Below are 26,657 nucleotides of genomic sequence, written 5' to 3' on the forward strand. Positions count from 1 at the left end.
TACAATACCATCTGTTTTCCCCTCCCTTTTCCTTAGTTTCCTTCTAGCAGCTGTAAAGCTGCTAAATTAGAGAATTTGGTTGCTAAGGTAGAAATATAAATGATTTACGTAGGCATCAGCTTTCTACTTTCTTCAGTTCTTGAGTGTTTTGTCACATGTGCTCTTCTAGAAATTGATAAATGTAAAGTTTACATAGAATGTGTTTATGTTGAGTAGCTGTGTAAAAATTAGGCACAGTGTATTACTATAAAATAAAAGTTGTTTTCTACAAAAACCACTTCAGCCAGCACTTCCATAGAAAACATCAGCATAGACATTATTGATTTAAATATTAAAATATTTCAAGTGTAGCACATTAATACCATGTTTATTTTCCTTCAAATACTTCAGAATCTTCTTGAAGGACAAAAAGAAGTCATTTTGTTGGGTAGTATTTCAGAGTCATTATAGAATTTCACTTAAGATGATGGATCTGGAGTACAATCCAACCTATTCACAGGTTTATTCTTGTGAGAGAAAAATAGAAGGAGAGCAATATATACACCACAAGGCGGGAAAGAAATATAAGAGATGAATATATATCTATGAAAAAAATATTAATCCCTCAGTATCATGCATACAAATATTCTCATACTGAAAATACATTTACTTGTAGCTTTGAACAGAATTTGGGGGATGCTAAACATTACTGCGTCACATTTTGCAGCTCCAAAAACAGTTTTTGCTCATAGCTGCTGGTAATAAATACACTAATTGTAATATTCTCCGAATCAGAGGCTTTCTTCAAACAGGAAGGCAGTGTGGCCAGCTGTAGGAATTCGACCTTTTGAGACAAGTGAAATAATACCATGATTATGAAATATGATGTAACATTATGACCTCTGCCAGGCAAAGGTTCAAAGCACTTCCTAGGGATGTATGTATAATTGTAGTTGATCCCTTTATGTAGCATTGGAAGCATCAGCATAACCTTGAATTATAATTTTTATGCCCAGCTGTGTTTTAGCGGTTTCACTTGTTCCTAGAAATCTCAGAGCAAGGAGGTAAACAAAAGACACATACTATATTGAAAGATAGAGAAGAAAATAACCAGGCCTGATGTTCTGAGCCATGGTTCTTAAAAAGAGCCTATGTTAATAAGCTGACAAATGCTGAGAAAATTTCAAATGACATCCAACACTCTCCCTTATGGTTATCTTTTTTTTTTTTTTTTAAATGCCCATTATTCACTTCTTTGATAGGACTTCATGGCAACTAGAAAAGGTGTTGCCCCAAATCTTGTCTCAAGCTCAGTTTTAAAAAAATAAAAATAAAAATTTTTTTTTTTACACCTAACATCCATTCTCCCCATTGCATTTCTTGCAATTGTATGTTTCATTGCATCTCCTGCAATTATATGTATAAATAACACTTACATTACTTACTTGTCTTCTTCTCCATAGATCTCATCTTACTTTTCTCCCATGGGCTATTATTAAAATAACATAGGTTAGAAGTAACGTTAAATGCCAGAACTGGCAAGTAGTTTCTTCAGATGGATCTTCAAATATATGTGATTCAGAAAGGCAATTTTTGAATGAAAGAAAAATCCACCCTACAATCTTACGTAATTTGGGAATATCACATAATGATGGGGAAATCCCCATTGTTTATGTTGTATGCTAACATATCCTCATTCTTATGTTTTCCAGTCATGTTGGGACTATACTTTCCAAAATTGCTAACCTATGGCTATAATTTTTTGAAATGGTAGTCTGCCATTTCTGGAAGCCACAGCTTGGGGAAAGGAAATATTGACAGTGGGTTCTCTCTTTGCAGCCAGCATATAAATGAGGGCATGGTATTTTGATGATAAAGCAACTGGAATATATTTGAACAACAAGCTATAAGCAACTCCATTTTTGAAAGAGGCTTTCAATCTAAGCATGTTAAACAGTGCACACAATGGGAACATTTGTACACAGCCTTTGAAAGTTCAATAATAAATCAAGTGAAGAAGGGTGTTATTTTTGCTGAGTAAATGAATCTTAACCAGCTAATTCATGCTCCAAATTGGCCTGTGTTTCATTCAGTTCAGTTCATTTGAATTAAAATATTTTCATCCAGCCTAGCTAATTGTTGAAGGCAGTGGTAAATATAGCAAATGAGCTTGGCACACTTACAGTTTGAAAGTTAGTACTATTAACTATTAACACATATCTGTGATGTGAGCTGCCTACAGACCTCAGTCTTACTATTACTGTAGATGTATGAAGGCTTGGGAGAGAGTTCAAGTAGGTTGACAGGGAATATTGTGTAAATGCAAATCTCAAACCCAAAAAGAGTACCTGAAATCACAATGTTTCATAGTTTTTAAAGGAATGTTCAGTTGAGGGTAAGTAGAAATTATGTTACTGCAATATTTGATTTTATTTTTTAAAAAATAGTAGAATAAAAAAATAACGGAAGGAGAATTATTCTGATTTTGCTTTCTGATTTGGTTTCCAGTTCCTAAAGGATGAAATAAATGTTGGGAGTTCTGAAGCATATTTAGTAGTTTTTCATGCAGCTTTAGTTCAATAACAGAAAAAGTTTGAAAAGCAAGTACTTGATTGACCAGTTTTGTTGCCAGATGTAATTTCCAATCTTTTTGTAGCCAAGAACTTTTTAGACATTTCCAGTAATATTGAGATCTTATTATTAGTTGTAGAAAGAGAGAAATTACTTCTAAAGGAAACTCCTGAACCCTTTAACAAAAGAAACATTCAGTTGACAATTGGTGGGAAGTAAAACTTTGAAAAGCTAGTCTCATTAATTGGTTATGAAATAAGGTGAGCCACGTCAGTGTGACAATTGTCTCCATGAAATTCAATCTCCGCTTCTCCTGATGGCATTTTTCTTTAAAAAGATCTCTTCCTCCCAAACTGCATTTTATAACATTAATTTGTAGAATACTGATAGGAAAAGGTATAATCTACTTAGCAGGAAAGATCAACCCAGGGAGTTTCCTACAGGCACTGAGAAACCATCTAAAACGAAACCTAGATTTAGAACATCCTGATACAACCAACTTTGGACCCAGTGGATGAAACGATGTCATTTGCAATGAAAATGCCCATTGTATATGTGCCATTAGGCAAACGAGGTAAATTACATCCTTCCATCAATTTGTGCAATAAAAACATTGCACATTAATGTCATTTGTGTTTTCTTCAATGACACCACCATGGATGATCACAGACTTAGGTTTATATAACCTGTTAGTTCCTAGCATCTGATACAGTTAATAAGCTTGGATTCTCATAGAAAGTTAATTAAATTTAAGGAGTAGAAGGAAAGTGGTCCCCAACCTTTGCGGTTTCATTGCCTGTCTGGTGGGGAGAGGGGAATTGGGCAGCACGAGGGCAGGCCGGTGTGCATGTTCATGGGCACCGCCCTGCTGCTCACGTGAGTCAAGCTGTGTGCGGTTGTACACCGGCCCGCAGCCTGGTTGCGAATAGGATATAGCCCGATAGTGGGCCCAGGGGTTGGAGTACCCTGATCTAGATTACAGAAGCTTGGAAACTAGGTTTGTGTACTTTAATGCCCTATTTATTAGTACCTTTATTCCAGGGATTGTGATATCCACTTTCTGATCATATCTGGAAGCAGTGGGGAGATTGTCACTCACTTCCTTGATATGAGAGTAATGTGCAGAAGGGTTCTCTAATATTTTGCAATTTACCATCTTCTTTCCTAGGCTCTGAGAAGTTCATTACAGTCAAGCTTTGTCACCCACTTTCTTGGAGGGAGGTCATGGACTGATAGTGACTGGGAACAATGACAATAAAGATAGGATAGGAAGATAGGAAGCAAAATAGGAATTGGCAATACAGACAACCAATTTAATAGTATAGTATAGTTTTTGGTTGATTCAAAGATACGTGGAAGGCACTGAAACATGGTAGTAGGGAAAGGTCTTTATTTGCTCTTTCTTTTTTTTTAATTCAAGTTTTTATTTTATAGCATATGAAAATTCCAATTTTAATTGAACAGTGTGTTGTCTGGGTACAAATAGTACCCAGGAAATAATAATCAAAATGTTTACAATAATATTCATTTCATTGATATTAATTATAGTAGTGTTAATAATGGTAATAACAATATTACTTACTTAACCAATTCAATATACCTTCCTTATATCTCTGATCCTTTACATGTATTTCCCTATATCTAGCTCCCGTTTTTTTTTTTTTTCAGCTAGCCATTTTTCAGCTAGCCAAAATAAGTCCCAAGTCAGAAAATATTCAGTTTCTTTCTTTTCCCTGATTTTAAGTGTTAGCTGCACATTCTGATGTTTTTAAATCACATGTTCCTGCATTGGGATCTCTTCACTCTTCCATTGTTGTGAAAATACAGTTCTAGCTGCAGTCAATACATGAAGAATCAAATATGCATTCCCATTATTATATTTATCCGGTAAAATGCTCAACAAAAATATCTCTGGTTTCAAGTCAATATGCTGTTTTATCATTTTTCTCCAGCCATGTATTTTTGTCCAATATTTTTTCATTTTTTGACATGTCCACTACATATGATAATACGAACTGGGTGTCTCATGGCATTTCCAACATTTTGCAGACTTGATACCATCTATAAAACATTTTATAAAGATTCTCTTTGTATGCAGTAGACAATTTTTAGCCCATACTATCATTATTTCTTTTACTTGTTCATCTTCCATCGTAATAATAAATAGCTATATATTTTCTTTATTAATACATTTTGACATCCTTCTCATATCTAGATTGTATCTGCAGATATGAACAACATGTTATCTCAACCCCTTGATCACTATTTGCTCTTTCTTTATATTCTTTATCATGCGCATATTGAAGAGCAGGTGTGTTAGAAAACTTCTGCCATCGTGAAATATCCAATATAAATGTATTTGACACAAATGTATATCCTGCCAAGAATTTTCTAATATTATATTTATTTTTAGCTGCCTGGAAGGATTGTTATTTTGATAACATTCTGTCAGGTATAATACTAATATGGAATTATTATGATTGGTTGCATAGTCAGCCAGGTGCGTAGCATGGATTTGGAGTTTTTATCCACCTGTTGACTCCTTTCCAAGCAACTGTGATAGGCAAATGCTGTTCGGTAATGTTGAAGGTATTATCTCAGGATGTAAGTAAACCTGCCTTTTGCAATTGACTGATGGTGATTTTCTCAGTGCTGATGATGTTCAAATGATGCTCCTGATGTTTTGAAATTTTACCCAAGGTGCCTATTACTAGTGATACTTTATTTGCTTTCTTTTGACATAGTCATTCTACTTCTATTTGCAGGTCTTTTTATTTTGTGATTTTTCTCTACTACTTTGTCCTTAATTCTTCTATCTCCAGGTACCACAATAGCTACTATTCCGACTTTTAAAAAATTTTTCTTATCAACAGGTGTTAAGTCTGGGGTGTTGTGTGGCAGGTATTTGTCTATCTGAATTCTAAAGTCCCAGAAAACTTTAGCTTCTTCATTTTCTATGTATGTAATACTCTCACCAGTTCTTGCTTGCAGGTAAATGATATTTCTTGCAGATATTCCAATGCACTCATTGTTGCTACTTTGTCATGCCATTGTTTATGCCCAGTAAAATGCAGATGCTGGTAGAAACTGTTTTCTATCAATAATACATCAATATTATAGTTATTATATTGTGTTTTTATTATTAATTAAGCATTTATGTGATCTTATATATTACTTGATTACTTTGGGTTGCCTTTTAGAGCTGTACTCCCAGAACCACTGGAAAATGTCCTTTGGAAAATTTTGGTAAAGCAACCAGGAGAAACATTTATTCTTACTATTTTATTTAATAAAGGGGTCATATATATATATATATTTCTTCAAATATTTTTTTGCTGATTTTAAAGCCACCTTGAAGCAATTTTTAAGATAAACCGTTTAATGAATAAAAATATAATATACAAACTAACAAATGCAATAATGTATTTTTAAAAGCAACAGGAGTAAAACTACACATTACAAATGGACATATGCGTTTTTAAAACCAAAAGATATATCTAAGTCTTTTAAAATATTTTTAAAATGGTCAGGTAGAGAACATGCACTTATCGTGTGGTAGGAAATTCCAGAATGACAAGGATTTTTCCTAAACAGACTTAATTTCTTCCAGACAAAAATAGGCATGGTAAATCTTACCTATGGATTTTGAAGAGAAACTCTTATACTGATAAGAGATCAAGCAAGTTTATGGGTTTGGATGATCCTTCAAACAACCAGTCCCAAACCCATTCTGGTCTTTCACCAGAATTGCACTAACATTTTAACCTGAGGCCAAAAGTCCACTAGCATATCTGGCACTTAAACTGGAGTTTATCCAGATGTTGATCAACTAGTCCCTAAAATAATTGAGTCTCTGTATTCTGTCCTATTTTCTGAATTGTCTTTAAAGATAGTCCTGGGTGTACCAGGTTGTAGTAGTTGACCTTCTGTAACTGCGTGATCACTTATTCTCTTTTCTTGGATCGAGTAGGTTCCTTGTTATGTATGCTTTCAACTCCAGCCTCAATCTGATCCAACAAATGTAGAACATAGAACATAGAATAATAGATTGGAGGTTTTCTAGTCCAACCCCCTATACAGGAGACCCTATATTATTTCAGATAAATGATTACCCAGTCGCTTTTTGAAAGCCTCTAGTAATGGAGTAACCACAGCTTCTGAGGGCAAGAATTTTCTCCTTAGTTCTAGTTCTTCTCAGTTGCTTCTCTCCTTGGTTTCTCATCTTGCCTTTTGGTGCTTTGGAAAATAGTTTGATTCCCTTGTCTTTGTAGGAATCCTTCAAATATTGGAATATTGCTATCACGTTTCCCTTGGTCGTTCTTTTCATTAGACTAGATGTACTGAAATCCTGTAGGCTGTTTTAGCCTCCAGCCCCCTAATCATTTTTGTTGCTCTTCTCTATGCTCTTTCCAGAGTCTCAACATCCTTTTTATATTGTGGTGACCAGAACTGAATGCAGTATTTCAAATGTGGTCTTACTAAGGCTTATAAGTGTGGTCTTACTAAGGTTTATAAAGGTCGAACATTGGATTATGTACAGAAAGCCCAGCTGAGCATTTATGTCTCTTTGCTTTCCGAAATAAATTAAGTTTCATTTTTAAAAAATGCAATATAAATGTAAATATCTGATAAGAATATCAGCCTAATTCTAACCAGATAACATAGCTACCGTGTTTCTCATATAATAAGGCCGGGTCTTTTTTTTTTTTTTTGAGCCCCGAAAAATGGCTAGGCTGTCTTTTCGGGGTGACTTAATTTCCCCCCCTTGCATCTTTGGGCGGCGGGCAGCGGCGGCTTGGATGTTGACCTCGGCATTGGTGGGGCACTTTGTATCGGGGTCAATGCAGGCAGCACCATATCTGGGTGTGCAACAAAAGTACTTCCTAATGGCAAGCTCCCCCATCATTCCCCCCATTTCGCATGTTTTAATGTAGGCCTTAATTTGGGGGAGGGGCTTAATTTCATTTCATGCCTATAAAACATGCTGGGACTTCCTATTGGGGAGGCCGTATTGTTGGAGAAACAGGGTAAATTTGAAGTTGTTGTTGCCAGATAAAAATTGTGAAAAAGAAGCCCTTAGTGTGCATGCCTTACATGGCATTCAATCCCTTGAAGGACCACCTGTCTCCTATAACATGTAGCCAATTCAGTCCTGTAGCTTGGCACATTCTGGGATCCTTTAATTAAACAATGTCATCATTGGAAGCCCGTCTTCTTGGTGGCTCTTCCCCCAGGGCTTTGGTGAGAGAGAACAAGATCTCTCTCTTCATCACACTTGCCATCTTTTCTTTTTATCCTTTATCTTTATTGATTTGGTTGTAATTTATTTGATGTATTATTATTTGAGCCATCAAGATTCATTGAGAGTTGGGTAGCATACAAGTTGTTGTTGTTGTTGTTGTTGTTGTTGTTGTTGTTGTTATGTTTGCCTCTTTCATATTGAAACTACTGAAATCCCAGTTTGTTGAGAAATGGTATGCAGGGTTTAGTGAAGTAATTCACTAAGAATTGCTTATTTGCCTTTCTAATGATTATCACATTTTATTGTAAGTTTAAACAGCAGAGGGTTTAGCCTCTAAGTAGCTATTCTGACAGCTGTCTCTAAATATAGCAACAAACAATCAGCCTCCTCCTCCTCCTCCTCCTGCAGTGGATTTATTGGGCTTATACAACACTTGTGTGTCACCAAGCCAAGGGTTGGGGAGTGGAATTTGCCAGTTGCTAATAGTTACCTGGCATTTTTGTGTATGACCATGAAGAACAGCTTGTGCCCTTTCACCTCTGATGTTTCCAGAATAACATGGGTCTCATTTAGGTCAATATGCCTTTATCAAAATGTCAGGAGTGAAAAATGTGTCTTGGTGTAAGCTGACTGGTCCTTCTTTCCAATTGCAGGAGTTTATAGAACAATCAATGTTTTCTAAGCTTGTCTACATGTCATGCAACGAACTGGATGACAGTAACCATTGACTGTATGTCTGTTTCATTGTCTTTAGGGCAGCACACATTTGCATATTTGTCAGTGTTCCTGTTATCCAGCAAATCATAGAGGCTCTTTAAAAACCTAGAGCTCTTATGCAAATTTTCCCCATGCTATTCCCTTATTCCACAAACCCACACGTCTAAAGGCACCCATAAATAAAGGCACCCTTGCTTGTTTCTATTTTCCTACCCTTGTTACAATATTAAATTCTAATTGCATGTAGGGAGTTTTGATGTAGGGAGTTTTGATGCACTATACCTCGTTATTTTCTCTTTCTCAGAGTCAATTAATTGTAGTTGTCATATATTTTCTTAGTTTGAAAAAAGTTTTTTTTTGCAGAATAACTATAGTATGATTTATGTATAAACATTCTGATGTTATTTCTTTTTAAAGAAATGGCCAGGTGGCTTCTTTATTTGCACATTAGGTATTTTCATGCAGTGTGGAACCTACTTTTCCACTTATATATGTAGTGAAAAGGACATAGGAAAGTCAAACATTTTAAAGCTAAATTTAGTTACAGTGCTAATAGTGGTTCCAAGTATCTATATACAAGTTTATACAACAATTCACTGATAAATATTTTACTAAATAAAAACATCAATGTAAAAGAAGAAAATATAAGCTACTTTATTATTCTGTCAAAATTTTGCTTATTCTTTTTGACATAATTTCCACTAGAAGCTTTAGTTTTTAAAACATTTTCCAATGAATTGAACAATTGGTATGTTGCATTTGTAGGTTTTTTTAATATGACTTTAAAAATTGAAATTTAAGGTGTAGTTTTAACAATTCTAAGATACTATTAAACTTTATTAATTTTGGACTTTACATGCACAGAATTGTCCTTGAAGGCCTTTTTATGTTTTTCCGGCATATATTTTTCAAGATATGATAATAAAATGTGACTAAGTATAAAACAACGTTTTAATTTTTAATTGTATTATGGATTGTTGTTGAAGATTATCATTCCACAACTGGTATTCCTTAGATGGGCGGGGGCTACAGCTATCTGAATCTCCAATCAGGAGGGACACCATAGTGGGAGATGATTGTTACAATTTATTTTAAGACTCCCAGACCCGATATTCCATTTTCTCCAAATAGCATATGAAAAGCATTAAAGGCATATTAAATTAATCAGGCTCACTATCTGTTTCCTCTAGGAAATTGTATTAGTGGTATTTTTTGGAACTGAATATGTGGTTCGATTGTGGTCTTCAGGATGCCGCAGTAAATATGTTGGCTTCTGGGGAAGGCTTCGTTTTGCTAGAAAACCCATTTCTATCATTGGTGAGTATGTGTGGTTTTGTATACTATGATTTATTTTAAATTAAAAAACAGAAAATATTGTGCTTCATTATCTAAGAACGGGTGATTGTCTCTGTTTTGAATTACAGACTAATCACATGTATAGATTTGATGTATGATCATGATAGAAAACCGAAAGAAGTATTAATAGGAAAATTATTCTAATGAAAGCTTATTTGAGATGTTGAACACTGGTTGTGGGCAGTCAGTCAAGGAGAGTGGGCACTGCAATTGTTCTTTCCATTCTTTTCTTGCTAGGGTATTTCTATAACCAGGAGACCTACAAAACCTTGGACCAAGGTGCTTCAAAACTTTCCAGGGATTTAATTAAATTGTGATTTTTAATGTGGTAGGAAAATATCAAATCACATTCAGTTTTTGACCCTGTTCCAACATTTTGTTCTAATCATACAAAACCTCACAATGTAGCTCCTGATATCCCAATAAAGACAGAAATGATAACATTTAAAAAGATTACTTATCCTTATATTAATAAAATGATGGAACTAGTTATTGTAGCTCTATGTTCCCAGAAGAGTGATCTAGAAGGTAATATTTCAATCCCCAAAGAGTATATTAGTCAGTAGTAACTATAGTATCACTATGTGAGATGGATGGATACAAATGCAATAAAATAAAATAAATATTATTCTGAATGATGGAGTGCCCTTGTGAACTATTCCAGAGTAGCAGTAAATTGAATTTCCATTGGGAAATTTTCCAGAAATGGCTCCATAACGTTTACAGACTCTATATAGCCTGTATGATTTCAGAATGAGCATATGCAGTGTTTGTTCCTCACAAGACAATGTATCTTTTTCTCAAATAAAAAGTGCAGGTGGGAAGGTGAAATTGCTTCATCTTTTGGAGGTGGTTCTTTCCTTGCTTTTCTTTCCTTGACCACATTGATCAAAGGACATTCCTATCTTTGTTATTTTTTTCAAAGAATTCATCCTTGCTCCACCAGTGTTGCAAGATTAAGTAATAAATGTTCTCAAGGAAATATATGAGGAAGAGATAATTGGTACAAAATGTTTTACAGATGGTACATAACTCTGTCCATAATTGTAGAAATAGATAAATCATATAATAATCAATGTTGTGACACAGGGAAAAAACATTTTATCATATGTAGCAGCCATGTAAAAGTTCAAAGGATACTGGAAACTAACACACTGCCTTATTTAAAAAAATATTTAAAACATATATTGCCTTGAAACCTCCTGTACATCTTAGCAGATATATTACTGTGCATGACATCTTTATAAAAATCTTTTTTACAGTCTTTAGAACAATAGCAAATATGTGACTGTGCACGAAGTCTTTATAAAAATACAAGCAAAGCAAGAGGAAAGTAATAGCAAGGCAAATTTGTATAATCGAATATTAATTATCAATGGGTACTGAACACATACCACCTAATAGAAGTAAAATATTTTAGCATAAAATCTAAATATGTGTAAGGTGCATAAACTTTCTAACCTATATTTACTTGTTTATCTGTTTTTAATTTCCAGATCTTATTGTAGTTGTTGCCTCCATGATAGTACTATGTGTTGGTTCAAAAGGTCAAGTTTTTGCCACCTCGGCTATCAGGTAAATATGTTAACTGTAATTTTATACAGGTAATACTCAACTTGAGATCTCAGTAGAGCCTGGAAGATTCAATCTTTAAGTGGTGTGTTCATCAAGTGAGGCATCAACTTGACTGCACCCAATTTTAATGATCATGTTTTGCCATGCTCATTAAGCTAATCTCCCACAGTCATTAAGCGAGACATCACATGAACTTGTGACCTCCTGCTAGCTTCCCCATTGACTTTGCTTGTCAGAAGCCAGCTGGGAAAGTCACAAATAGTGATTGCATAAATGTAGGACACTGTAAACATCATAAGTGGAAATCAGTTGTCAAATATACAGATCACAATTACATGAATACAGGGAGGCTACAGCAGTCGTAAGTAATCTTTTTCACAAATTTGAATGGCGCTAATGATCGTTAAGTGAGGACTACCTCTATAGTCCTAAACATATATCATTCCCTGTGGGTTTTTCTTTTCTTTTCCATAATCATACTTTTATTTCAAAACTGTATTTTAATTTGTTTCCTTTCTTTTTCTTTGATTAAATACTCCCGCCCCTTCCCCAGAGGTATCCGGTTTCTTCAGATTCTGCGCATGCTTCATGTAGATCGGCAGGGCGGCACATGGAGACTGTTGGGATCTGTAGTGTTCATACATAGACAGGTATGCAAAGATGGGAATTTGTGAGCATTTCTTTCTTTATTGTTGGGAATCTAGATTTACATTAGTTTTGGAGTACTCAAATGTGTCATTCCACTGGTGGGATTCAATTTTTTTTAACTACTGGTTCTATAGGCGTGGCTTGGCGGGTGTGGTGTGGCTTGGTGGGCATGGCTTGGTAGGCGTGGCAGGGGAAGGATACTGTAAAATCTCCATTCCCACCCCACTCCAGGGGGAAGGTTACTACAAAATCCCATTCCCTCCCCACCCCACTAACCTGCTTTCCAGCTCCGTTCTCCTATGCAGGGAAACCAAAGAAGACCCAGCCAATCAGTTGGGACTCGGGAGGCAGAGAATAGATGGGGGCGGGGCCAGTCAGAGGTGGTATTTGCCGGTTCTCCGAACTACTCAAAATTTCCACTACCGGTTCTCCAGAACTGGTCAGCACCTGCTGAATACACCTCTGTGTCATTCCAACAAATTACATGGATTAAAGCCAGGAAGTGATGTTCTAGCTTTGCTTACACCTTCTCTGACTTCCCAACATGGATTGGAAAGTCTGCAGACAAAACTGTAGTTCTGAACTCCGGAGAAGACTAAAGTCTTCTCTAAGACTCAGTAGTACCAATAGTAAGTAATTAGTATAGTAACGTTTACTAAATGAATGTTTGTAAGTTGAGGACCACCTAAGTTGACGTAAGTGAAATCTGACCAGAAAATAACGTAATATGAACTCTTGTAATTTTAGTTGAATATATGCTGAATTAATAGGCTTATGTTCCATAATAGATTTGTTCTACGTCTATGATTGTATTATTAAAGAGTATCACAGATTTATACATTTTTAAAGTAAATGCAATCCTTTGATGTGTCTGTGTGTGTTTGTGTATTTATAGATAACATTTGCACCTATTCTCCTATGTAACCATGATGTGTCTCCACATCTTTAAAATAGTAAACATGGAATTATAATAGTATTAATAAACAAGGCAAAATCATTGCCTTCTCTTTTAATTATGAGCCTCACTTGAACAGAAAATAGTTTACCCAGGGCTTCTTGTTTTGTCTCAACTATGAGAAAATGTAACTGCCATATTTAATTCAAGCCTAAATATAAAATTCAAATCTCACTTGACTGCAAAATTATTTGGATTTGATTGGGTCATTTATTATCTCTTAGCTGGATCTATTTTACAGTTGATATACAGATAAAATATAGGTAAAGAGCCATATACATTTACACGAGATCTTGGAGGATATGTATGTAAATTACATATATACATAGGTACATACATGCATACATACATACATACATACATACATACACACATACATCTTTGACTTGGTTTTGTAGAAATCCAGAGCTGAGGTGAAGTTTATTCAGATCCATTTGTTCAGGGGTGGCTTCAAAAATTTCAGCAATGGGTCTTCTGCCCGGTTGCTGGGTGGGCGTGGTCATGGTGGCCGTGGCCTAGTTGGCCTCCTGCACCACAGCGCAAGGGGGCGTTTCCCCAGGCTCCGGAGGCTTTCCTTGAGCCTCTGTGAGGGTGAAAACAGCCTCACCTGGGCTCCGGAGGCTCTCCAGAGGCTGGAAACAAGCCCATTTCCAGACTTCTGGAACTTCCAGGAGGCCTATTTTTTTTGCCCCTCCCCGAGCCTCCGTGTGGGCCCTGCACTTACCTCACATCCAAAATGGGCTGCATGGAGACTCCTGGGTGGGGTGGGAGGGGAAGGGCGAGATGAGAGGGGCCAGCCAGGGGTGGGATTTGGTGGTTCGCCAAACCAGCCATAATGTTAGCAACGGGTCCGCTCGAACCCAGGTGAACCCCTAGCAGCCCACCCCTGCATTTGTTCCTCTATGGGTAAATGAAAGTCTGTTCTGAATTACCCAATTCAGTGCATAGGCTGGTAGTTAGCAACCGTATGTTTTATTTTCATTGCACATTGCACTCAACCCACAACAGTTCATTTAGTGACCATTCAAAGTTACCACAGCACTGAAAAAAATGGCATATAACTGTTTTTCATGCTTACGACCACTGCAATATCCCATGGTCACATGATCAAAATTTAGATGCTTGACAACTGACTCACATTTATGACGTGTTCTGGGTTCATGTGGTCCCCTTTTGTGGTCAATGAGGAAGCCAGATTCACTTAACAACTAATTTCACAACTGCACTTAACAACTGTAGCAAGAAAGGTGGCAAACTAGGGAAAACTCACTTAACAAATGTCTCACTTAGCAACAGAAATTTTGGGTTCAATTGTGGTCGTAAGTCAAGGACTACCTGTACAGGAAACACAGCATGGTTTTTTTGTGATTTAGATTGGTAGTGTTTGGAAAAGGAATATTTAAAACGTTTATGCCACTGTGTTCCCAAAACAAGTTGGTTGATTTTGTCACTTGATTTGCCCAAACAAGATATTGATTTATTTCAGTGATTCCCTTCTTGACTGTATTAATTGAAATGTGAAAGGGCTGATCTAGATCATGACCTTAGTATGGGACAAAGAATTAGAGTCACACCCCATTCATTAAGGTTTCTGGTTGGATTAGAAGAAAAATATAGGACAAAGAACTCGAGTCACACCCTACTTCATGAAGGTTTCCAGCTGGATTAACTATGTTTACTCTAGAGTAAAAATGACATGTGGTTTGGCCATTAATACTCTGAACATATTTGAAACCGATAGTTATATTTTCCCAGTCTGGAAGGAATGGAAACTGGAAAATTAGGGGTTTCTTGTCTAATTGTAGATTGTGGCAAAGGGTGGAGCAAAATATTTACATTAAGATGCAATAGTCTTGTGCATATCTTGGTTCGATGAATTAGAAAAGAACATCTCAGTGTGGTCAGTCTAGTACTTTGTAGAAAGATGGAATATATGCAAACTTTTTTCCCCCTGAAACTCCCAGTGGATGATGGGTCTGAGATTACATTATTAAAATAACTTCTAATATTTGATACAGAGGTGGTATTCAGCAGGTTCTGACTAGTTCTGGAGAACCGGTAGCGGAAATTTTTAGTAGTTCAGAAAACCAGCAAACACCACCTCTGACTGGCTCTGCCCCCATCTATTTCCTGCCTCCCAAGTCTCAGCTGATCGGCTGGGTCTTTTGTTGCCCTGCACAGGAGAACAGAGCTGGAAAACAGGTTAGTGGAGTGGGAAGAGAATGGAGATTTTACAGTATCCTTCCCTTGGAGTAGAGTGGGAATGGAGATTTTACAGTACCTTTCCCCTGCCATGCCCACCAAGCCAAGCCACGTCCACCAAGCCGTGCCCACAGAACTGGTAGTAAAAAAAATAATTGAATCTCACCACTGATTAGATACAATCATTTTGAAATGCAAAATATTTTGATAAAGAAATTTTATTAAAAAGTTTTTTGATAAATCAGGAAGCAGTTCCTATATTTTTTTAAAAAATATATTTCAAAGCTCTTCCAACTGCCAATGACTAGATCTGACTTTAAAGTAATTTCTACTTCTGTCTTATATAACATGCTACATACTGTATACCCTGAGTAAAAGATATATGCTTTTCAAACCAGAAGTGTTGTTTTATTCACATGCAGATTTAATCAATGAATTAACACTCATATAATTAAGTGTTCTTTAATTGAATGTCAGGTTTAGTTGTTAAATTTGTTACAATTCAACACTATAGTTTGTTGAAATACAAGTTTCATCCATGCCTATTTCCATGATGCTTTTCACAATTAGTCTTAATCAGCAAATGCTGTTTACTCCGCATGCTAACCTAGGATCATTTTGCTTAGCAAACATTTTGTTTCAATTTGAGGAATGGATTGAAGCCAATAAATAAAATGAGGATGATAACTTTCAAAATTATGTGGAATTTATAAGATTTTTTTTCATCTAATATTGATATGAATTAATTTAAATTTAAGCTTCCTTCAGCACAAATTAGAAACTTTTAACATGGAGGGCTTTCAGATTGAGCTGTTAGCTTTTCAGAATTAGGCTTTCTGCCGCTTAAAATTTCCTCTGTCTGGATGTTACTAAAATAGTACTACTGGAAAATAATAAGCCCACTGAAGTATGAACTTGGGGATCAAGTATTATTTTTTCAAAATGGCTTCTGAAGACAGCAGAATTCCCTAAATCCATGATGGTGAACCTATGGCACACATGACAGAAGTGGTACGCAGAGCCATTTCTGCCGGCATGCAAGCCGTCGCCCCAGCTCAGTTCCACTGCGCATGTGTGCGCCTTCTGCCAGCCAGCTGATTGTCAAGTATCTGCCACGCAAGCGCATGGGGAGGAGCATGAGGAGGTCACGCGCACATGCACAGGAGTGTGGGGGCGCGTGTGCATTGCATTGGGTGCATGCACACATGCGTATGCATGTGCACACTTTCAGCACGGGACGATGAAAAGGTTAACCATCAGCCCTATATGATTAATTATTCACTAATTGGTTCTTTTTTGTTCTTTCAGGAATTGATAACTACTCTGTATATTGGCTTTCTGGGCTTGATTTTTTCTTCATATTTTGTGTACTTGGCTGAAAAAGATGCTGTGAATGACTCGGGCGATCATGAATTTAGCAGCTATGCTGATGCACTTTGGTGGGGAGTAGTAAGTATAAAAGCATCAAATGTGATATGCTATATATTTAATATAGGAAATATGTCACTTTAAATTATTGGAAGAAAAAGTAAATTGTTTTCTTATTCAGACAGTTGTGTCTAAACTATAATTTCATGATAGATTCAGGTTTTTTAGTGCTTGCTTCCATCTATTAAGGCTACAAATAGCTTAAAATAGAAGAGTGCAGATTCCTAAACTATGAATCTGATGGATCACCCAAACTAGTTTCAATGGGAAGCTTTTGTTTCTACAACTACAACTAATTGTGTTATTTGAAAATGGATATTTTAGTTTTTGTGTTAAACTATTAAATTATTTAAAACAGTTGTCCAATCACATTTCGGATTAACTACAGTTGAGGGTTCAGACAGAACATTCAAATAGAAAGTTCCATTGTCGCATCATCATGGTGACCCTTGACCAAGGAAGCAACATTCATGTAGCATCCCATTAATCCAAAAGAAGAACTTAAATTATAGAATCTCAAAAACTAAATAAAAAAGTGCCATTTTAATTTGTTAATGAAAAATAAGAAACCTGTCAAGATGAGGCTTCTTAGAGGTGTTTAAATTTTCTTTTCATGCATTCTGTAAGACTAATGGACTAAGGCTTTGCTTAAGAGTTAAAGCTGAAATGCCCATCTGTTCCTCATTTGCCATATTTTGAACAGCTCCCTATTCTTTCCCAGCATTTGACAATATCCTCCTCCTGTATTAATTCATGGATGTCTGCAAAGTTCTCCCCTCTGTTTAAAAGAACCAACTCTTTGCTAATCCCCAGAAGATGGAGAGACGGGGGTCATCTAACTTTATATCTGTCTAGGAGTTGTTGTCTCAGAAGAGCAGTGGGACTCAGCCTGCATCCTGACATGCAAGCTTCCTTCAAAACAATTGTTTATCTTCACCTTTTAAAATGCTACCTTTTTTAATAAATAATTCAAGGCAACACACTTAATGTTCCTTCCTCCTCCTATTTTCCCCACAATATCAACGCTGTGAGGGGAATTGAACTGAGACAGTCACTGGCTCAAAGTCACTCAGCCAATTCTTGCCTAAGATGCCACTAGAACTCACAATCTCCTGGTTTCTAGTAGACAAATTGAAACTTAGTATTTGTATTAATGTAAAATAATTCCATTGTCAGCCCGTCTAATCTTTTAATTTCTATCTAAAATAAATATGTAATATTCATGACTGCAGCAATATTTGAGGGCTCAGAGGAATTAATATCACTCTACTGGACTTATATCAGTACTGATTTGTGTTCTGAACAAATATATCAGTGTACAGTCCCTGAACTATTTCCTTTGATTCTCTGCAATTTCTGTTTTATCTAGTTTTCATTCAGGGCAGTTCTAACAACTTTCAGCTGGCATCATGCAGGTTTATATTAACCCTGCAAATCATCAGGTTTCATAGTATAGTATAGTATAGTATAGTATAGTATAGTATAGTATAGTATAGAATAGAATAGAATAGAATAGAATAGAATAGAATAGAATAGAATAGAATAGAATAGAATAGAATAGAATAGAATTCTTTATTGGCCAAGGTTGATTGGACACACCAGGAATTTGTCTTGCATCATTAACCTGTCTTCTCCTCTCTTTCCATGTCCTACCTGCCTCCTCACAATTAACATCCTTTATCAGTCAAGTCACTCTATGCAGCTCAGGAAAGCTTACACTTTTTAATAAAAGCTGCTACCAGACTGCCTCTGATTTTGGTGAATTAGTTAATATTTAATAAACCACATCTCTAGTTATCCCAACTTAAGAAGATACCTGAATAGCAGTGATCATCTATCAACAAGAGCATAAGATATTAATTAAACAACATAATTCTTTTGTTTACAAATCACTCTTCTCTCTTGTCAGGCTTTGTTTGGGCTGTCATTGTTCTTTGTGATTTGTGTTCTTGTAACTTTCAACTCTAACCAGCTTTTGTGAGGCAGTGATATCATCAAAGTTTCAGCATTGCCAGATGCTTGGCCCTAAGCTTGCTGGGAGAGCAAGAACAGTGTTCTGTACATAATAGTGCTGTAAAACTATCCAGCTGATCAAACAAAGCTATTCAAACATTGCCTCCTCTTTTAGTATGTTACAATTCCAGTTCTGAAATAGCATAGACATGTGTAAAGAGAATAAATAACTTCTTACATATAAACCTCTTCTGTTTTGTAAAGAAAATTTGATTGCAGATATATATTGGACCTACTTGACAGATAACAAACAGATAGCCTTTGTATTGTAATGGTTCCATTTATTGAAGTTTTTAATTGAAAACAAAATGACTGATTTTTTTGTTCTGCTTTGAAAGAATCCATCCCTCAAATACTTTAATAAAACTTTTTCACAGAAATGCTCAAACTGGCATGTAACTGGTCAGTGTTATAAATAAAAGACTGAACCAGAGGTAACTTTTATTTGATACAAGAATAATCATCAACAACATAACTTTTATTACAATCACTGACCAGAATTCTATATGTAGTCAAATAATTGAAAAACAGTTTTATTTAGACTAAAATAACACAACATAAAATTATAGCTAAGTCATTGAGGCAATCACAGCAACAATTATAACATGATTTAATTGTGTTCAAGGAAATGATAGTGGTCTGGTCTATTAAACTAATTCTACATAAAATAGTTCAGAATTGCCTGGTACTTTGCCCAGAATTTGAGTTATAAAGCAGGCCCTTCATCTTTATGGAGTAAGCAGTATAAAATAATATGAGGTATGGATATAATAAATTCTTCTCTGCAAGAGATGATCTTGTGTTTGTTGATTGTTTCATATTTGCTCTCAAGAACAGCTGTCAGGAAAACATTAAAATATGCTAATGTTGGTGCTTTTTGAAATTTAGAGTTAGTTACTTGATTTTGGCTGGCCTTATGTTGGAAGAAATATCCTTCTGGGTTAAGTTCCAAATGGGGAAAAAGACACTGGAAACATGGAGGCTGTTTGGAAGGTTTAATGGTGGACAGGACCACATGGCCTGGAGCTCCAGAGTGAAAAGAAAGGATGATCACATACTTCAAGTTGAAGGAAAAGATCAAAAAGGGCTGAGGTGCTGAGAGTGCCTGGGTTTTATAATCGTTGTTGGGATTTGAATTGGAGCTGGTATTCTGATTGGTTGTCAGACTCCCATGGGCCATGCAGGGACAACTCTGTAGGCTGTCCTGAGTTCCAGGCTTGGTTGAGCCTTGCTGGATGATGATGATGCACTGAAAAGGGCTTTTGGCAATTGCTATAGCTTTACCTGGAGATCTTTGTTATGTGAAGTATTCTGGCCCAGGCCTTAATGGCCCACCCATTAACAAAGGTGGGGGTGAGTTTCTGCTTCTGAGGTGAGTTTCTACTCTTTTTAGAAGAAATATTCTGCCTTTTTAATATTTCCTAGGATATTTCAATTTTCTAGGAGAGGTGTGGGTGCTAACTTCCTACACTTAAAAGAGAGAGGAACACTTTCTGGATAGAGCAGATAAATCCAGTTTGGCTTTATATTTATATTTTATATTTTTTATAAATATAAAATATTTATATTTTATACTTAAGTACAGTTAGTACCCATAATCAGAATGACTGCTCTGGAAAGTCCATAGTGTTGCAATTTTGTACTGTATTTCTGAAAAATACAGTAACTTTAACCCCTGGGCAGCAGTACAAGCAGTGTGTCCATCTTTAAACCTTCCCCCGCACCACATTAGTCATATATTTGAAATATAGTCCTTAAAAATTTGGGCTGAATCCTTTCCAAAGGATGGTCACAACTGAGCATCAAACAGAAGCTGTATGCTTTAATGCTGTTCGTCTATGCTGTACCATTCTGAAGAAGTAGAAAATAGTATAACTACCATTATATTATATTTGGTATAAAATGATGAAAGACTATGCCCAAATGTTTAAAGAACTATATTTTTGTCTGGCTCTATAACCAATAGGTATGGTCTCTACGTCACTTTGCAGAAATTAAAATTTTGTTTTTATTACAGTTGATCTCAAGTTCTTCTTCAGAATAGTAAGCATCTAGAGCAAGGGTGTCAAACTCAAGGCCCACAGGCCAAATCTGGCCACGGGGTGCTTAGATCTTGCCTGTGGATCTGACCTGGAAACAGCGAAGGATCGGCCCACAGTGCCTCTGCCAGCAAAAATGGAGTTTGGGAAGGCCACGTGGAGCCCTCCCAAGCTTCATTTTTGCTGGCAAAGGGTTGTAGGAGGCTGTCGCAGCTGAAAACGGAGCTTGGGAGCCCGTTTCCACTGGCAGATTGCTCGGGCCATCACAGGCACCCCCGACATGAGTGACGTCAAGCTGACCATGCCCACCTTGGCCATGCCCCCCAACCCCAAGGTCAAATAAAACCCTAATGCGGCCCTCAATGAAATCAAGTTTGACATCCCTGATCTAGAATCCACAGAGTTCATTTTAGTTCAGTTGATATTGTCACTATATCATCTGCATATAATAAGGCTGCAAAATGCCCACTAGCTAATTTTGGGGGATAATCCTGTAAATTTAGTCCTCTAAAGATGGTTGATGTATGAATAAAAGATCAGGGGAACCTTATTTGTAAGTTGTTCTGTTCCTTTTCTTTGTTAATCTGTAGTGTTAAAAGTATTTTCCATGAAAGTACATATTTAAACAATATTTCAGTGCAGGTTCAAATGAACATTTCGAAAATATTTTCTCACAAAATTTGTTATGTCCTACATAAACATCCCGAGTATTGCAAATAAATATTTGAATGAATTTAAAGAATTATTTCAGTCATTAAATTGATTTACACTATTTACACCAGTGATAGTTCCGTCCCTAGCTTGTTTGCCTACTTTTCCTGTTATTGTATAAATCTTCCCTACAGCATTTTTCACCTGGACTGGGATTCCTTTGTATACATATCTTTCCATAAAGTAAAATAAACCCAAAATGATTGGATTGGAGCTGGCACAGTTTTTTCTATAGAGATGAGTAGACTTTGGGCAGGATGCCCTGAGACTTCATGCGTTGTAAAGTTTTCCAAGTCATGAAGGCTTCAATTAATGCTTTGAATTTACAGCATGTTAACATGAGCTCTGTTGTAATTTCATTTCCTATGCACTTTTCTTTCTCCTAAATTAAGGTTCTCCCATACATGATAGTGTAATAATAGGTTTCTTTCTTACCCCACAGATGCATGAGGTTGTGGGGATACACAAATAACTGACATAACAGCTGTCTAAACATTTTAATGTACAAATTAGATACCAGCACCCAACTTTGATTAGTTGGGTTACTTATTTTGGTTACTACACTTGGCCTGGAAATCTAAAAGAGTTTATTGAGATGGAATGTTGAGCTATTTTAGGGAAATGTTAAGAGGACTGGGATAGGATTCAAGAAATTAGTTTTTATGTGGTCATTTGGCTGAAAAACCTATTGCTCCTTTATGCTGCACTGCATATTAGGAGGACATTAATCTGTCTTCCTAGATTTTTATGCTGCTTGGTAGCATAATAATAAATAAATGCCATCATAAATTTATAGTGCTAATGCAGAAAAAAGATAAAAATGAGAATGGAATATGAATGGAATATGTAGTATAGGAACACTACATGAGGAAAAATCATGATAAGGCCTGGAAATGTGAACTCTGTTAGTATCATGATAAGTATAATTATAACTACTGCTGAATATCTAGAGTTTTATTTTGTAGTAGCCCATAAATATTGGAAACTATTTATGAATTTTTAAGGAGAGAGGGGTATTGGCTTTGTTTAGCTATTAAACAGTCCTGTGCATACCTACTTAGTTTGCAGATTTCCATTCTCCCCGCTTCTGCCCATCTAGGAGGAATCATTCTGGTATGTTTCCTTCTGCTTTTTGTTAACCATGGTGACCCCAGATCATCAGATTTGTGAATTGCAGTTACTTTTTATGAAACCAAACCACAATTTGAAGATGATCTGTTTTAAAACTGAGGAAATAATAGCTTCCAGATACTTTATATGGATCACATAGAAGGAAAGGATGGAATGCATAAGCCCAGGAAGTAGGTAGGCTTGTTCACATATTATTAAAACCACATTATTATGATGTTGAAATATGATTGTATGGAGGCTTTCATTGTACTGGAAGATACGTTCTGAATTCTATTATAGAAACTGGCAATTCAACTTTCCTAAATTCCTTGAATGTGAAACACTAAAATACATGGAGCTGTGTATGATAGATCCATCTTTAGAATAGAATAGAATAGAATAGAGTAGAGTATAGAGTAGAGTAGAGTAGAGTAGAGTAGAGTAGAGTAGAGTAGAGTAGAGTAGAATAGAATAGAATAGAATAGAATAGAATAGAATAGAATAGAATAGAACAGAATAGAATAGAATAGAATAGAATAGAATAGAATAGAATAACAAGAGTTGGAAGGGATCTTGGAGGTCTTCTAGTCCAGCTCCCTGATCAAGCAGGAGAACCTACACTATTTCTGATAAATCACTGAATTATGAACTTTGAAAGAAGGATTTTAAAAGACTAATGGAAGTTGATTGTCATGTCTAATCTGCTCCAGTATGTGTACTAGCCATTTAGCATTGCTTGAAGGCAAAACACATGACATCATCTTCTCACCACCACTACCAGCCCATCAGGAAGGCAACTTCTACTTCTCTTTTTCTGCTGCATATTAACATTTTCTGACTTGAGATGGTGCAAGTGGTGATTTTCATTTGCGTGCTGTGTAGGCAAACACCTCGATTCTACCTGATTACTGTCCTCTATGGCAGGAAGACCTCTTCAGAGGTCTAGTCCCACTTTGGGCCACCTGTGTGACTTTGGACCAGTCATTTTCTCTCTCAGCCCAACCTACCTCACAGGATTGTTACTATGGGGAAAATAGGAGAAGGAGTATTTGGTATGTGTGCCACCTTGAGTTATTTATAAAAATAATAAAGTGAGGATAATTTTGTGAAATTCTGTTTAAAAGATTAAAAATTAACAATTAAATTGAAGTGAAATTATTTTTGTAAAATTATGATTATTTTTTTAGTGAGGTAAAACTGACCATTTCAGTCACTTTATTCCTGTAGTCCAGCACTATAGTGCTGTAAGAAGCAAAATGACTGGACAAACAAGACAGATGCTGTTCTGAATTTAGACAGTCTTACAAGCTTATTAATTAATTTGTATATATAGGAATATCCTAAAATACATTTTTTCTGAAGAAAAGAGTACCATTGCATACTTCAAGGTAAAGTAGCTATAAAATACTTCTAATTTCTTATCAATAAAAAACATTTATAATGTTTATAAAATATATAGTTCATAATACATAAATATACTTTAGAAAATTTGAAATATTAATAAAGCTAGATGATCTCAGGGTAATCATATTTATTTCTTGATTTCAGGTAACTGTTACAACCATTGGTTATGGAGACAAGGTGCCTCAAACGTGGATAGGAAAAACTATTGCATCTTGCTTTTCTGTATTTGCAATATCATTTTTTGCCTTGCCTGCAGTAAGTTGTTTATATTAGTCCAAACTTTTTAAAGTTGTACATACATATATTAGGACTGATTTTTATTAGCTCCTATGTAATGTAATATTAACTAAACATTAATTTTATCTACTTCTTTTACATTGCACTGAACTGAATACAGCTTACAAGAGGTGAAGATTTGTTATATTGACTGCCTGCCATAAGGGCAAAAACTAAAATATTAATTGTAAAAACAAAATAAGGAATAATGTTGATTTAGATTTAGGTTGTTGCCCAACTCCAAAATGACTCTGGGCAGCTTACATGAGTTAAAGAGAGGGGAAAAAACAGGAAACATAAAGGCAATAATAAACATTATATCAGTAAAACATGATGTTACAATTATCGCTTCAAACTTTTCTGAGCATTTGGTATGATATACCTAGATCTCTATTTAAGTATGCTGTGATTTCCCTGCAATCTTGTGTTCCATTATTGTCATATATACATGCATACATTCAAACATACACTTGTAATATAGATTAGAGATAGATAGATTCTGCAGTTGTTTTCTACCATCTTCATTTAATTTGATGGCAACATATGCTTTTGATAATTCTTAAGGAGGAAACACATTTAATATGTAAGGCTCTTGCACAATTAATCACAAGAAATAGGTTTAAAATTCCTTGAAGTATTCTGCTGTCTCCTTAGCTTATGTCACTTTATTTGATTCCTGAGGGGAGGATTTTCTGAGTGAACCTCCTGCATGGAATTTGTTCAAAAAGGAAACTTAAGCCACTGAGAAGTTGAGGGTGATCAAGGAAATATGTTAGCAGCAGCAACAACAACAATTGTAATGTTTTGTTGCCATTTTGCAGCAATAATAATTCAAAGCACTGCCAAAACCAATTCAAAAGATCCTGATATTTATGTATGCATTTTGTTACCAACCCCAGAATGTCACAGATTTATTACTTAAATATACGTTAATATTCATATATGTAAAATATATTATGAACAGCAAGAATAAGATCTACTTTTTATGCTGTGAGTTTACATTATGCAACAATCGCTCGGTGCAATTCTTAAGTATGCAAATGCTAGAGAGTATAAAATACTGAAAATATTCCACTTCAAATAGAGCTAATTGGATATTTCAGGGATGATGCAGCTGTCAATAAACATGCCCAAATTCATTAAAATCTCAACCTTTGCTCCAAATTCCATGGTAGCTGAATTTACCACAAACCTTATATTTGAAATGGCGCTTATGTAACTGATTGATTGGTTTATTCTACTAATTTCCTCTGTTCCTCAGGGAATCCTTGGTTCTGGTTTTGCTCTGAAGGTACAACAGAAACAAAGGCAAAAGCATTTCAACCGACAAATTCCAGCAGCTGCTTCTCTCATCCAGGTGCCTAAATACTAGTTTTCTTACATGTGTTACAACTATTAAAAGGGTAGATTTGGTGTTTTTATGTCAAGCATTGCTCAGAAAGATTATTTTATTTTTCCACTAATGAAACTGGGCTGATGATTTTTCAGTCTTCATCCAGTTTTCATTTGCAGCTATTGCAGAAGGAAGCATTTTTTAAAATTTGGACCTGTTCAATAACTAAATGTAAAGTATGCTCAGTAACTCTTTGCTTCATAAGTGATACATGTTTTTTCTTTTATCCCTCCACTCTTCTGCCTCTGTTTTGAAATTTCTACAATTCCTGGTTTATTTATATAACCATGCAACCTAGACAATATCTGAGAGATGCATATCTGTTTCCTTGCTAACTTTCATCTTTTGTGTGTTTTGAACAAATATTTTAGACAGCCTGGAGGTGCTACGCATCAGAAAACCCAGATTCTTCCACATGGAAAATATATATTAAAAAGCCTTCCAGAAGTTATCACTTGTTGTCTCCTAGTCCCAAGCCAAAGAAAATAGCGATGGTGTCGGTAATGAATACCTTTTTGTTTTCATTTGACATTTTTGATTGAATAACTTAATATTTAAAGCTGGATGGAAATGAAGTTCTTTCTCATCAAATAGATGTATTGGTACAAAGCCTTGTTCAATATTTTGACCAGAAGTCTCTCCAAAATAAAACATCCATGCAGAAGATATTATTTTTCATGTAGTTTTAGTCTGGTACATGTGAGGCTGGTCAGCCTGCCTACCTGACATGACAAAATTGTGGAGAGTTGTGTTATCTTTTGTGGCTTCCTTCTCTGTTCAGTGCTTCAAAATACATAAAAACTTCTCTTGTTTCAGTGACAAGCAGAACCCTGGGTGGGGGCAATTTTATCCTTCAAAAGATTTTATTTAGGAGAATCTGCATCAAGCATATGCAGTTAGTGAAACTGTGAGGAATGGTAACAAATGGCAAACTGTTGTTTTACAATGTTTTGGAATATGGCTCAAGGGAATACAATACTCCTGAAATATTCTGCTGTTTATTCCTTTCATGGAAGTGCCCTAAGTCCAGTAAATGGA

At 35.7% G+C, this 26,657-nt stretch overlaps 1 protein-coding gene across 1 annotated transcript in view; it reads left to right on the plus strand.

Annotated features, from left to right (window-relative positions):
• Positions 1-26,657, plus strand: part of KCNQ1 (potassium voltage-gated channel subfamily Q member 1) — a 377,953-nt gene that overhangs the window by 93,013 nt on the left and 258,283 nt on the right. The window contains exons 3-9 of the mRNA XM_026668287.2: positions 9,700-9,826; positions 11,362-11,440; positions 11,994-12,090; positions 16,554-16,694; positions 24,095-24,205; positions 25,488-25,583; positions 25,991-26,119. Of these exons, the coding sequence (XP_026524072.2) occupies positions 9,700-9,826; positions 11,362-11,440; positions 11,994-12,090; positions 16,554-16,694; positions 24,095-24,205; positions 25,488-25,583; positions 25,991-26,119 (780 nt within the window). The remainder of the gene's footprint in view (positions 1-9,699; positions 9,827-11,361; positions 11,441-11,993; positions 12,091-16,553; positions 16,695-24,094; positions 24,206-25,487; positions 25,584-25,990; positions 26,120-26,657) is intronic.

This window comes from Notechis scutatus, chromosome 1 (genome assembly GCF_049901735.1).
Source record: "Notechis scutatus isolate UNSWTSFEM ecotype Mainland chromosome 1, rNotScu1.2, whole genome shotgun sequence".
Classification (NCBI taxonomy): Eukaryota; Metazoa; Chordata; class Lepidosauria; order Squamata; family Elapidae; genus Notechis; species Notechis scutatus.